Genomic DNA, 13,745 nt, shown 5'->3' on the forward strand with positions numbered 1-13,745 from the left:
CTCATAAAACATTCTTTTAAAGTTTATATCCACGTAGTCTTTGCTAGCATTCCTCTTCTTCCCCTTCCTCTGTTGGCATATTGTTCCATTTCCAAATTACTGGCACCTGGAGATCTAATGCGAATGCAGCGGAAGGAAAGAAAAAACTAAACGTGAACTCACTAATAAAAAACATTTCTCCAAAGCGCTATCAGAGCTTAAATCTCCACAAAGTGCCTTTAATCTGAGGCTGAATTGGTGCAAACTTGTACCACCATCACCAAAAGGTACACATGTTGTCCTATTGTGTGTGTTTTTCTAAGTCTGGGAAACTTGCTCTTTTTTTGCTGTGTTTCATCTGTTTTTAACAAGGTCCACAAGCTTCCACGTGGCCCTTTTCATCATTCCTGTTTAAATCTTTATTTCTTGTTTTTTGCATGGGTGATTATCAAACATTCCTATGGCACATACCTCGGGACCTGGCACTTATATAAGGCAGATTAAGCCATATATTAAATCATACTGCCTGTACACTTTTCAGAACATATTATTGAGAGTAACAAGCACACAAAAACATGTTTTTGCCTTTAATGAAATTTTCACAACCATTTATAAACGTCAGGAAAATATTTTCCCAGAATACATGAATATATGTCAGTGAGGCCTGGTATTTTATATATTTATACACTACTTACAATAACACTCTCGTAGTCATTGCAACATGGTTGTGTGCGACCATGTTTCATTCTTTCATTCTAGAGTGAACTATTCCTTTAATGTAGGCCCTGGTCCCCCCAAAGGTTCCTAGTCCCCGGGGAAAGTTTCTGTGGTGGAAATGAGGCTACAGCTTTGTCTTTTTGCTCTTCTCCAGGCACAGCCTAATGCAGATGTGCTGGCAGTACAACCCCAAGATGCGGCCGATGTTCCACGAGATCATCGAGATGCTGCGGGAGGAACTGCACCCAACTTTCGAGGAGGTCTCCTTCTTCTACAGCGAGGAGAACAAAGTCCCAGAGACAGAGGAGTTTGACCTGGACCTGGACAACATGGAGAGCATCCCCCTGGACCCATCGTCATACTCACAGAGAGAGGAGAGCTTAGGCAGGGACAGCGGGCCCTCAGTGGCCCTCAGGGGGAACTATGAGGAGCACGTCCCCTACACACACATGAACGGTGGCAAGAAAAACGGACGAATCTTATCGTTGCCCAGATCCAGCCCTTCCTAACATTTCCTGTTTCCTAAAAGAACTTGTTTAATCTGTTTTCCTTCCCATCCTTCTTTCTCTTCCAGTCCATTTTTTTCTGTATCCTTCATGTTCCTCTCATCGTTTTCTTATGATTTTCTTACTCTTGGAGAAGCCCTTAAAAAACCCCACAGATCTCAGGACTTTTTATTTTCTTCCCCATGGCTGCCAAACACAGGCGAGCAAGGGATGCAAACATGGTGTAAACACTTTTTTATCTTCCTCCACAACACATCGGACTTTCTATTTACCATATTACCTATCTATTGTTTTTCACTATTGCCACGTTTCCAGGACTCCTTTTGATGGAAACGGAGAAAAAAAACTGTGAACACAACAAACCTTAGACAACCAAGAAGGCTGCTTATGCTCAACTTCCTCAAAGACTTTGTCTCTCCTCTTCTTCTCCCCACAGATCTGCATTTCCACATTTCTGTGCTTTGTTTTTTCTCTCCAAGTGAAATCTTGTTACTCAGATAGTGGCCTTTTTGTACGTGGCCTATAAACAAAGAGAAGTGTCTATCAGCGCTTATCCTAATTTCCTTTTGAACAATGACTTAAATCAGTTTGGAACGGTGGGATGACTTGCAAAGACTTGATCCTAGAACAAACATCTATTCCTAGAGGAATGTTTTTGTTTTTGTTGTGTTTTTTTTTTTGTTTTTTTTCTTTTGGTTCTGCAGAATTCCAAACTACACACAGATTCATCGGGTGTTTGGTGAATAGTTTTAATTTATTTGCTTTTTATTGTTACTCTTTTCTTCTTTTCACTCTCAGTTTTATTTCTGTGTCCTCACTATATGGCTGAAGGATATTTAAACAGTTAAGAATTGGACAAAAGAGTTCCTCAGACTGACCAATAGCTGCTGCTTTGATATATTTTAGTGGGTATAGAAATATATAAATATATATAATATATATAGTATATATGGAATATTGGTATCGATGTACCAATATTTTATATATAATATATGAGATAATGATGTTTTTGTAAATAGTTCATATTTGTAATATTTTTCATCAGAAGCTTTGCTAGTATTTTGTTTTGCCAGGTTTTTTCTTTCTGGGTTTTTTAATTTTCTTATTTTTATACCCCCAGAAATCACACTAATCTACCATCAGTGCTCTCTGTGTCTTAGGCCTCCAGTCCCGCCCTCCTTTGAGTACTCGAAGCCCGGAAATATTGTCACCTCACTGCATCATGTTTTTTATAAACCTCGTTCCCACTGAGAGCTGTCAATATTTGGAGGCAACTTTACTACAAACAACAGGAAAAAAAACAAACAAAAAAAGGAATAACCAAAAAAAAGCTTTATAAATGGGGAATGAGGTCTTTCTAGGTGGAAGTGCGCCTGATGTGTGTTTGTCTCTGTGTCCGCTGTCTCTCTCTGGTCAGATCACGCTGGAGCTGAACGCTTTATATGTGTGTTGTCGCAGGTTTATTTCGTCTTTCGTGTGGTTGTGCCGGTCCGGGTCATTGTGAGTGAACGCGTCACTGAACTCTCAGTGAGGTTAGGGAGTGTCCAGAGCTCGTCCTCGCCTGGTGATTATACTTCCTTATGTTGGTGTAACAGCACTGGCTTGTCAGTTGTGTCATTGGCAGGGTGAGGAGTGAACACCAGCTCTCAGCCAAATGCAGGTGAAGTGGTCGATAAGTCAAATAATGTTCTTTGGTAGTTAGGCCCTCATAATTTAAATCAGAGTAGCATTTCCTTCCCACCTGACCTGAGATCTGCCACAGTGCAGGACCCTCAGCGGTTGATGGAAGGTTTTGTTAAATTCACACATTAAAGTCCCCTCTCGTCGTCATACTGCTCTGCACCACACACACACACCTCCTGCACGCCTCCTCACTCTTCCTGAGGCTTCCCATTGGATGCTCGACTCACTGCTCAAAATCAGGCTGTTGGAAATTTCCACATTTTGTGGCGGAGGGCTGGAGAGAAATACGGAAAGTTCCAGCTGTATTCAGAGTCCGCAGCAGGTAGTGGAGAGAGGGGCAGTCTCTCTATCTTTCGGTTTTTCTGAGAGAGGGGGGCAGTGTGTGAGTAATTGTTAATCCTATTACTCTCTCCGCTATCACATGTAGCTAGGCAGTCAGGACACAGTGTGCAGCAGCTATTTCACTCAGGTCTGACATTCCAGGATTTAGTCTGAACTGTTCGTTCCCTCGTCGTTCTCCCCCTGTTTTTGCCTGCCTGCTGGCAAAGCCGATACCATCACCACACCCCATCAGATTCAGAGCACACACACAAACACACAGACTTTCTTGTTTTTCCTCCTTGAATATCAAATATCTGAATTTTATCCCTCCTGCCGGGAATCAAAAACATTCCTGTCATCTTTACCTTTACACAAAGCTAGCTAAAAGTCCAGTGTGTAGGATTTAGTGGCACCTGAACACCCCGTCTTCACCCTCCCCTAAGGTGACCGCTAAAAATGCAAGAAAATGCAAAAGGCCTCTCTAGTGCCCGTGTTTGGTTTGTAATGAAACATGGTGGACTCTGTGGAAGAGGACCCGCCCCCCGTATAGACATAAAGGGCTCGTTCTAAGGCGGCCAAAAAACCCTTCTTAGTTCCAGCATGAAAACTAGTGCTGCTACTTACAGCTATTTTCATTGTCGATTAATCTGTAGAATATTTTGGAATAATTGATTAGTTATTTGATCTATTAAATGTCAGAAAATGGTGACTGTCGATCAGAACCCAAGACATTCAGGTTTACTCCCACAGAAGAGTAAAGGAACCAGATCACACTTTTCGCATTCACATATTAGAAGTTGCAATCAGAAAATTTTGAACTTTTTATTCTTAAAAAAACAAATTACTGAAACCAAAATCAAAATAGTTTGTGATTAGAAAATGAGGGAAAAATGCCAATCTGTGTTTCCTTCAGACCAAGTTTATGTCTTCAAATATCTTTTTTTGTCCACAGCCCAGGGATATTCACTTACCCTCATAAATTAGTACAGCAATCTGAAAATATTAACGTTTAAGAAACTGGAATCAGAAATTTTGACCTTTTCTTCTGAAAAAATTACTCAAACTAAAACCAAAATAATTGGCAAAAAATGTAATAGATGACAACTAATCAATTAATCATTGCGGCTCTAATAAAAACATTATTTTATTCCATTTTGGCCCCTAAATCCTACACAGTGGACCTTTTTTGAGATTGTTAATTCACTAACGCCATCATCCTCCGAATACGCTCCTCTCTCTCTCATATGGGAGGTGACAGTCAGCAGACGATACGCACACCAGTGTGGTTGCCAATCTAGCCGAACAACATTCAGCACTTATAGTATAGCCAAAGTGTTGGCAGCTTTCTGTCAACAGTGAGAACCCACAGAATCAGAGTCAGAGAAAGCAGAGAAGCTGCTTCCATATTTTACCAGTGCCTTCTCAAACCCAGAGCCACATCCAGGCTAGTTTTACTGGCTAGTAACACACACACACACACACACACACACATGCAGGCCTCTGTGCTCTCTCTGTATTTTTCTCATGAGGCCGGAGAGGCGCAGAAATCAAAGCTGCATCTACATTTGTTGTTTCGTCTTTGGGGCAGTTTTTTTTTTATTTTTTTGTTTCCTTGTTTGCCAGGTTTGAACAGTAATGTTCACCTTGTGCTTTAGCAGTGACACTGTGGATTGGCCAGAGTCTGTGCTGTTGGCACTCGGAGGCGAGCCGAGGCTTATGATTTAGATTTTAGCTAATTATTCTCAAGAGTTACAATCTTCGGCTTTTGTACTTTGTAAATAATCTGTGACATAGTTTGGAAAATAAAAGCAGAAAAAAAAAAATCTATAAAAAATGCCCGTCAGTTTCGCATACACGACAGAAAAATGGTGGAGCTCAGCTGTGTCCCAATTCCAGGCTACATGCTAATACTACACTCGTATCTTTAAAGCATACTGTGTTGGCAGTTTAACTGTACTTCATTTTCCAGTTTAAACACACTACATACTCAGAATCCAGTTAGGAAGTGGGACACAGCTCCGGTCTCCACCTCGACCTAGGTTGCTTATCTTGTGGTGATGTCCACACGCATATGCAATTTTTAATTAAGATGGTGCCCATATCTTTGAAATACCAGATATTTATTTTATTATGATCATTGTCATTGTAAAAGAAGAACACAGTTAGCTTTTTAGTCGAGCATTTTTAAGGAGTTTCAGAGTGGAGCGGTGTTAAAGCCTAGTTTGTTATTGAACAGGTGGAGTAGCCGGTGGCGAGCAGCAGCGGGCGTGCTAGGTAGTTAGCTAGTTAGTTAGTTAGTAAGTAATTGTCGTCGTCTTTGTGTTTGGCCAGAGTCTACCTCAGTGCATATGGAGGAATCAGTCTAAAGAGCCTAAATCATCCCCGTCAGTCACTCAGCATCCCATCATTTCAAGTAATATCACTTTCTCGTACATTACCAACACTGCTGATGAATTCCTTCCACCTTCGGTGTGTTAAACCCCTCTGCCTCCTTGTTTCTTCTTCTGTCCCGGGGGAAGCTGTCATCAGTTGATTTTGTTGGCTTGTATTTTGGCCCTTTTCAGTTTTAAATTTTAAAGCTAATTCCCAGTCATTCTCATAAAGCTTTCAAGATTATTTTCAGCCCTAGCACTTGTTAAATGTGGAACATCAGGCAGTAAATTGGCTTTATGGACAGTGTTTTCTTTTCATTGTTTATAAAATGACTCACGAGGCTTCCCCAGGGTGCTAGAAGAAGCAGCGTAGCTTTATTGTGTGTATTCCCCTTTTCCATTAACACCAATCTGTACGTAGTAGCGGCTCTGCTGGTTTCTGAGGATGTGACATCGGCACGAGTCAAAAAAGTGCATATCTGATATCATCAAGCTCAGCCCTGGACCCTCATGCTTTTTAAATCACATCCAGACTGGCAGAAAGCCCTACGCCTCGTCCTCTTCTTCTTCTTCTTCAGTCAGTCTGTCTCTTTGTGCTCCAAACAGTTAGCATTCAATTCCCATGTCTCCTCCAGTCGTTGTCGGTTGTCTGTTTCTCTGTTTATCTGTTCTGATTTTTTGTTTTGTATGTATATTTTTTCTACTGTGAATAATATCAAGAGAGATAACCTTTATTTTCTGTCAATGCCATGGATTGGGTCTGTTGTGGCGGATCAGGATGCTGACGTCTGGGCTGGTTAAAAAGTTTTAAAGAGGAGCACCTCCCCTTGCTTCTCTGTAAAGGAAAAAAAAAAAAGCTGGACTGGGACAATCCTGTGTGCCATAATAACACTAAACAGACATGAAATCTAGATTGTAACTTTTCGTCTCAGGGAGGCAGCCTGATGCTTTGTGGTTGGAGGATAAAGAGGATGAGGAGGAAGAAGAGCTACCTACATACCTTTTTATCTCCTCTGACTGAAGCGCAAGTTCTCAGCATCCTTGCAAAAATGCAAAACGGAGTTTTCAACAACAAAAACCCAAACACCCTTTTTCAAAAACTCTGAAATCTTTCTGCCCCTTTTTGAAGATAATCAGGAATCCTCCTCTCTCTCTGACGTGACGTGGTCTGGACTGCCCTCTAGCGGCTGGATGGGTGTGTTGCAGGTCAGGAGCGGTCGAAGCAAACGGGCCCCCTGACCCATAGTGCCTTGCTCAGACTAACGGCCCGCCTGACCCCCGCCACCCCCTCACCCCCACCCACTCCGCTACCCCCCTCAGAGCAAATCCGCCACTGACTGGCTCGTCTCCACCAATCACTAAAGAGGATCTTTTCCACCTCTAATCATGAAATGAAAACACAGGAATTCTGTTTGTATGTATTCTGTGGAAAATACTGTAATTGGGATTATATTATGACGGATGATTTTTACCAAAAAAGAAATTAACTTGTGTCTCTACTCTGCTAAAGCTCTGGCTTTGTTTGTGCATGGAAAAATGAATAACCTATACCAGCAGATAGCTTGATAATTTGATGCTTAGTGATTCCTTTGCTTCTCATCATCAGTCTGTTTGGACAGCGACGCCCCAAAGCACATAGAAAAACCCATGATTGGCGACAAGCATTACAAGTGGGGGATTTTCCAGTTGAAATGCTTTCAGATTCCCGAGAAGTGAACTGATAAATAAGCTCTTAACTGTAAATAGCAGCAGATTCCCCCTCAGCCCCTGGAAAATGAAAGCGCTTGACTTTAGGGAAGTTTAGGTTTTGTTTTGTTGAACTCTGATGACCTTAAAACGTGGTTGGACAGAGCATGCTCGTAAACACAGCGCAGGGTGAGAACAAAGCATTGTATGTGTTATTGTTTTGTTTTAAAGAAAAGAAAAAAGTATTACATTTTAGAGATGTTGATTTCTATTTTTTTTAGCAAGTATGGAGGGCAAATACAATTACTTTTTCTGACTGTAAACTTTTACTACTCTTGTACATTATGAATTTAACATTGTTATCAATGTGTATATAACTTTTTCTAAATTTAAAGAGATAAATGTTTTTGTTTTTCTTCTGTTGTTTTTCATGACACAACCCACTACACAGAAAAGAGCAGAGTCGAGTCTATCAATGTATTTAACCGGAGCAGCACAACTCCAGTCTGAGGGCTTGGTAACCCTTTGTAACAAGACATTAAACAGTATGTGGCCTGAAACGTTTTTTTCACAACAAACCCCGCTCTTAATCCGATGCATGTTCTGAATGTTGGCCGACAAGACGTCATGCATTTCGACCGCCCCGCCCAGTCACAGCAGCATGTCACCCAGAAAGCCTTTCTTGTGTCACGAATATGTCGTCCTATCACAGATGTTGTTGTATGAAATTGTTTCTGACAAGAGACGTGTGTTAAGTTTGCAAATGTGTTGTTTTTTTTTTTTTGTTTTTTTTTATGTGAAAAACTGGAAAAGACCACTGCACATCCTTTTTGAAGAAGAGGAAACACGAGTGATAAAATCCTGAATAAGCTATAACTCTACTGATGGTTCAATAACCACACATCTTCAAGTTTAGACTGTAAAGCTGGAGGTGTAACGGGAATATTTGAGATTTTGAGGAATACGCTTATTTGCTTTCTTGCCGAGTTAGATGAGAAGATGGATACATGGTAGATTAGGCTTTACCTGATTAACTTTAGCGTTGTAGAAGGAACACAAACTAGGGGCAACAGCTCGCTGTTACAATATCCACCTACCACCACCTCTATATTTCACCAGTTAACACATTATATCTCATTTATTGAATCCGTGAGAAAACTGCAGTGCAAAAAAACAACAATTTGCCATTTTACCAGGCGTTGTGTACGGGAACATTTTCTTGATTGGGTGTTTTTGGCCAAGAAATAGTCCTGGTCGTAACCCTTCTTTAAAGATACAATATGTAACATTTCCACATTTAAAACATCTAAAAACAGCTAGACCTTTTTTATATATTTTATCAAGATTCAAGTCATGTAGTACCGTTAAGGTAGCGGTGGTTTAACTCGGAGGCCTGACCTATAACATCCGTGAGAATCAAAGAGCGAGAAAGGAAGTAGGCGAACGTGACTAAACGTAATGTGAATAAAACAGAAACTCTTTCGTAATGGCAGTTGATTAACTCTGAAGATAACATCTCCCATCGCCCCCGCACTACTTCCGTCTTTTGTTTAGTTTTGATTGAGAGACCCCACGTGTTAGAAATTACATACCGTGTGTTAAAGAAAACCTTTTTCAATTGTTTTTTGTACACATTTTGTTACCTAGCTGTTTTCATTGTGCTAAGCTAAGCTAACTGGCTGTTTGCCTACATGTAGCAGTCAGACACAAGTGACATCGGTTTTGTCAGAAAGTGAACAAGCGTGTTTCTCAAAATGTCAAAGTACTCCTTTTAACGAGGCTCAGCGTATAAGTGAAACACCTTCAGCTGTAAAATAAGTACTGTCTGTCAGTAGTGTGATGATGAACTGTTCATATTTGTGTTTTTGATCACAGAAAGATAGACAATGCAGGTGTCGTGACCCTGTTAGATGACAAAAGCCTCTTCTGAAGAGTCATCTGTCGGTCCAGTGGTCTACTCCAGTTTACACACCGATATCTTATATTTATCTTTGTCCTGTTCCCTGTGCTGTACGTTGTTTAAATCAATGGAGTTGTGTCTGTGTCGTCCTTGGTTGAAGTCTTTACCACAGCTTTCTTTGTCTCTGATCGCTGCTCATCCTCCTCCTCCTCCTCCTCTTCCTCTGTGTCCTTCTTTCTCTCCTCAGTGCACATAGGTGGTCCCCAGAATGCTGTGTGTAGTCTTGCAGGATACCTCTTTTTATTAATGTCAGTTATTGTCGATGAATATGCTGATGTATTAATTTTGGGATATGTTTTGTATACATTATGTTGAGACATCGGTGCGTATGCAGACAGCAGATGTATATGTGTGTATGTACAGTCCAAAAACCCGCAACCCACAGAGATCGCTTCATCCCTCACACTGGATCCAAATGTGCCATTATCTTTATGTATCACATATATCGACATATTGAATACACACACACACACAAACACACATACATATAAACACACACACACACACACACACACACACACACACAGAAATACATGCATATTGTACAGGATCAAATATGTGCCATGACTAAATGAACGCTTGACAATTTATTTTTTCTATGTTTTCAAAGGAGAGCCAAGTAGTGACATGTACAGAAAATGTTGCAATGATATGAAAATAAAAATCTTGCTGTGTGTAAATTATTCAACAATTAACTGTTTATATTAAAATTATGAATAAAATTATTGGAGAATACGTGTCTTCTCACACTTCTTCACTGTCGACTGAGGCTGGTGGCCTGAAATTCACCTTTTAGCTCACAACTACATACGACCATGAGAGCGATGATGAAGAAGCTCTGGAGTCGAAGCTAATAAGTGGAACCTTTTATAAGATACATATAGTTTTTATTACTTATGGCCGAAAGCAAATTGAGTACAATTTTGATTTAATTTAACATTTCTAGTTATACTTTTACTCATTACACATTTATTACACAGTTGTACTAAACTATATACAGGCCGACCACAAGCACAAGATTTTATATTTAAATAAAATATTAGATCACTTTTTATGTATAATGATACATAACAATAATGGCAACCATTTCCCGTTCATATTGTATTACTCTCACTTTCAGAACTTAAAGGTGCACTATGTAAGAATTAGACACCTGTTGAATTCTCTCTCCAAACAAAAGGGGCCCATTGAAAGAAACTGCTAACTCTAGCTGCCATTAGCTAGTTAGCTCAGCTAGCCGTGCAGTGAACGGTCCTATCATAGATGGTTCCCTGTCCGGACTGGGAGCTCAGAGCACTGGGGGGTGATGGTGTTGTTTACACCACTAACACAGGAGCGTTGGACACCTGGGACGTCTTTGAAATAGAGTTAAATGATACTTGTAATGGTATATTTTTAACTGTGTTGCTGTTACTTTAACTGGCAACAGACAAGTTTTCTGCTTCAGCATATCATTGTGAAGTAAATGTTGATTGCACAATGTAACGGTCTGTGGACTAATGAAGCCGTCAGCGTTTACAAGGGTTCCCTCAAAACCTCACTTTTGCTTTTTTTATAAACCCGGGGAAAAGAAGGTTAACTGGTGATCCATTTCTATTACAGACTAAATGATTGAATAAACTCACATTTCGTCTTGTGTTGTCGTTGTTACATGCGACTCCTTCAGAAGATGAACAACCCAGATGTCTTTGCAACAGTGCCACCAACAATAATACCACTTGGAAACACTAGAGTCTGCTGCTACTTTAAGTAACAGCTCTGAATACTTCCTCCACCACTGCTTGTCACACACTTTTAGCTTTTGTTTGATATAAGACACTTTCAGATTTATTTAGCATTTATGTTCTTTCCCATCACTCTTGTGGCTGGCTGCTGACAGGACCTCAGTGCCTTACTCATTTTCGTGCCTTTACTCGATTTTTGCACATATGCCGATATTTTCGAATCATTTTAGCCAATTGAAGGTACCGACACGTGCACGTTTCGCTTTATCCACCTAATTGCAGAGAACATTGTCTCTCCTCAAGTGAAAGGAAGATACTACTGTGCCAACTTATATTGTGATGGCCTCGGTGCAGATGCTCACTTAAAATGTGTATCATAAGACAACGCTGGCTGTTGCAGAGGCCTTTCTTGCATTTAAAGCCTTTATCTGCCAATATGGATTACATATTATTATATTTATTGCAGAACCGCTTTCAGAAACCTGCCTTTCACTAGAAGCCCTTACCCTCTTGTGAATTGTACGTCATGGGAAAACACCAGGCCTTGCAGCTAATTCACATGGGCCTCAGCGTTCATTCACATGCTAACATTTCAAAGTAAGTGTGCAGTGCTACAGTGCCACTGTGATGAAGTGACGCTCTGACTGAAACCACTATAAACGCAGCTAGTTCCTCCTAACCCACTTTCTGGAAGGATGTGCATCGGGGCGTAAAGCTGCAAAACATGAAGATGCAGAACACGAGCCTGGAGATCAGACTAATGAAAGTCATGAGATAACTGTGCAACTCAGTGATGGGTGCCCTGCAGGTGTACACTGATGCATCGCCCTAAGAATCAACCGTAACTTGACTTTCTAACTGTAGCTGCACTTGTGCTGTAGTGCTGAAGTGTGTGAACCACCACAACATGTTTTACAGCAGCAGCGATGTGTGAAACTGCATGTGTGAGCTGCACAGAATAAGAAAAAGAGGAAGCAGGGTTGAGATCCTGTGGCTGCCGCTCTTCTGTCAGTCTGAGGACGAGCCCCGACGCTCACACAGAACACAGTCAGTCCCCGAAGGACTGTAAACCATCTTCTCTCCTCTCTCTGGCTCGTTTGTAGTGAGCGGACAGGATTTACATGCTGCGAATGTAAGTTGAGTTCATGTTGCTTCTCGAAGTTTTCAGTTTTAAACGGTGGTCCTCTCACTTGTGCACCATTGATCGCTTAAATTTGCCTGCTGGTACTTTTGTGCAGCAGGATTCTCCTTTAACACATTTCTGCTGGCCTTCTCTGTGCCTGCTCTCTCTGCCCGCTCTGTCTGTGGGAAAGTAAGGAGACTTTTCCACTTGATGTGCAGTGAGCTGAACTTGACAGTCATCCGTACTTACATTGCAAGTGCAAATTAAGAAGCATGGTTGCAACAATTGTCAGGCTCTGTGTCTTGTAGCTGCAGCAGTTAGAGACACGCTCTCTTCTCTGCCCTGTTAGCTTTTTAAAAGACTTTGCTTGCTTTACTTCTTCACAGAGGATGTGGTGTTTCGTGCCCCTGTGAGTCAGAATAAGAAAAAAAAACTGCATGTATCATCGCTGTATACTCTGATTGCGTATTCTTCCTTCTCTTTTGTTTCTTCCCCATTTTATCTGAGACAATGACATGTTTGAACCAATCTGTAATAGCTAGAAATGCTTTTGAAAGGCACTTAACTCTATTCTTGAGTGTTGATTGAGATATCAGACAATTCAAATACACGTCACCCCCCTTTACTACCTTTTAGCAGCAGTAGGAGAAGTACTCAAAACGTTAACTTCAGTAAACAAAATACAGATGTGTAAAGATACTCAGGAGCCTCCAAAGGGTCATGAAATAAATCTGTGGAGTTGTGAGATGATTAGAAACACACATTTCTGCTACAAACATTTATTTATTTTTTTTCAACTTTTCTCTAACATTTCCTTTTCATGAAACATTGGGAAATGTTGGACCTAAAACTTTTTAGACGGGAAATGTCTCTTTGGTGGAAAAGGTAGCGGCTCATAGCCATCTGAAAACCTGTGACCAGGAGCCCCAAGTAGATACCGCTCTCTTTGTAAGGAGTTCTGCGCTGTATTTCACATTGTTTCCATGACAAAGTAGCATAAAAACAAAAAACTCAAGTTAATTATCTTAAAATTGTTGTGGTCAGAATTAGCATATCACCAGAGTAACTGCTAACTGCAGCCGCTCTTAGCTAGTTAGCGCAATTAGCCGTACATTAGCCGTGGAGAACCAGGGAAGTGTTGTTGTTGACACCACTAGCGCTACCACAGGCTGTTGCTAGCTCGTATGCTAACTTCAGTAGACATCTCTGCAACACAACACATAGACATCTTTGACATGTTGTTATTTCTTTATTTTTTGTTAATTTTTGAATGTTTCCAGCTGAAATTCTTACATATCGCACCTTTAAGTGCAGCACTTGGGTAAATGTGCTTATTTTCTTTCCTTTACTGTAAATCAGGTTATAAAATGTGAACGGTAAAGATTTTTTTTTAGCCTTAACGTTTTATTAGAAACTAGGAGAAGCAAAACACTTCCCACTGTCACCTCTTTTTGCTCTCCTGCTCTTTTTCTCTCTCCACTGGAGTCTTTGAGGAGGTAATCCCCAACCAGCAGCTCTCTCTTTCTCCCTCTTTCTGTCTGTCTCTTGCTCGACTCTCCTCCCTCCTGCCCTCTCCTGCCCCCCCACCTCCGCTTTTCTTCCTCTCGCTGGGTGCCAGAGGAGCTCCAGTGTAGAGCGAGCTCCAGTTTCCAGCTGGCCTTCCCACTGCGCTGC

At 41.0% G+C, this 13,745-nt stretch overlaps 1 protein-coding gene across 1 annotated transcript in view; it reads left to right on the plus strand.

Moving 5' to 3' along the window:
• insrb (insulin receptor b) overlaps positions 1-9,959 on the plus strand; it is an 89,233-nt gene extending 79,274 nt beyond the window's left edge. Inside the window, exon 23 of the mRNA XM_084354205.1 lies at positions 851-9,959. Within this exon, the coding sequence (XP_084210331.1) occupies positions 851-1,205 (355 nt within the window). The 3' untranslated portion in view covers positions 1,206-9,959. The remainder of the gene's footprint in view (positions 1-850) is intronic.
• The last annotated feature ends 3,786 nt before the right edge of the window (positions 9,960-13,745 follow it).

The sequence above is a fragment of the Pagrus pagrus genome (genome assembly GCF_965226575.1).
Source record: "Pagrus pagrus genome assembly, chromosome: 6".
NCBI classification, from domain to species: Eukaryota; Metazoa; Chordata; class Actinopteri; order Spariformes; family Sparidae; genus Pagrus; species Pagrus pagrus.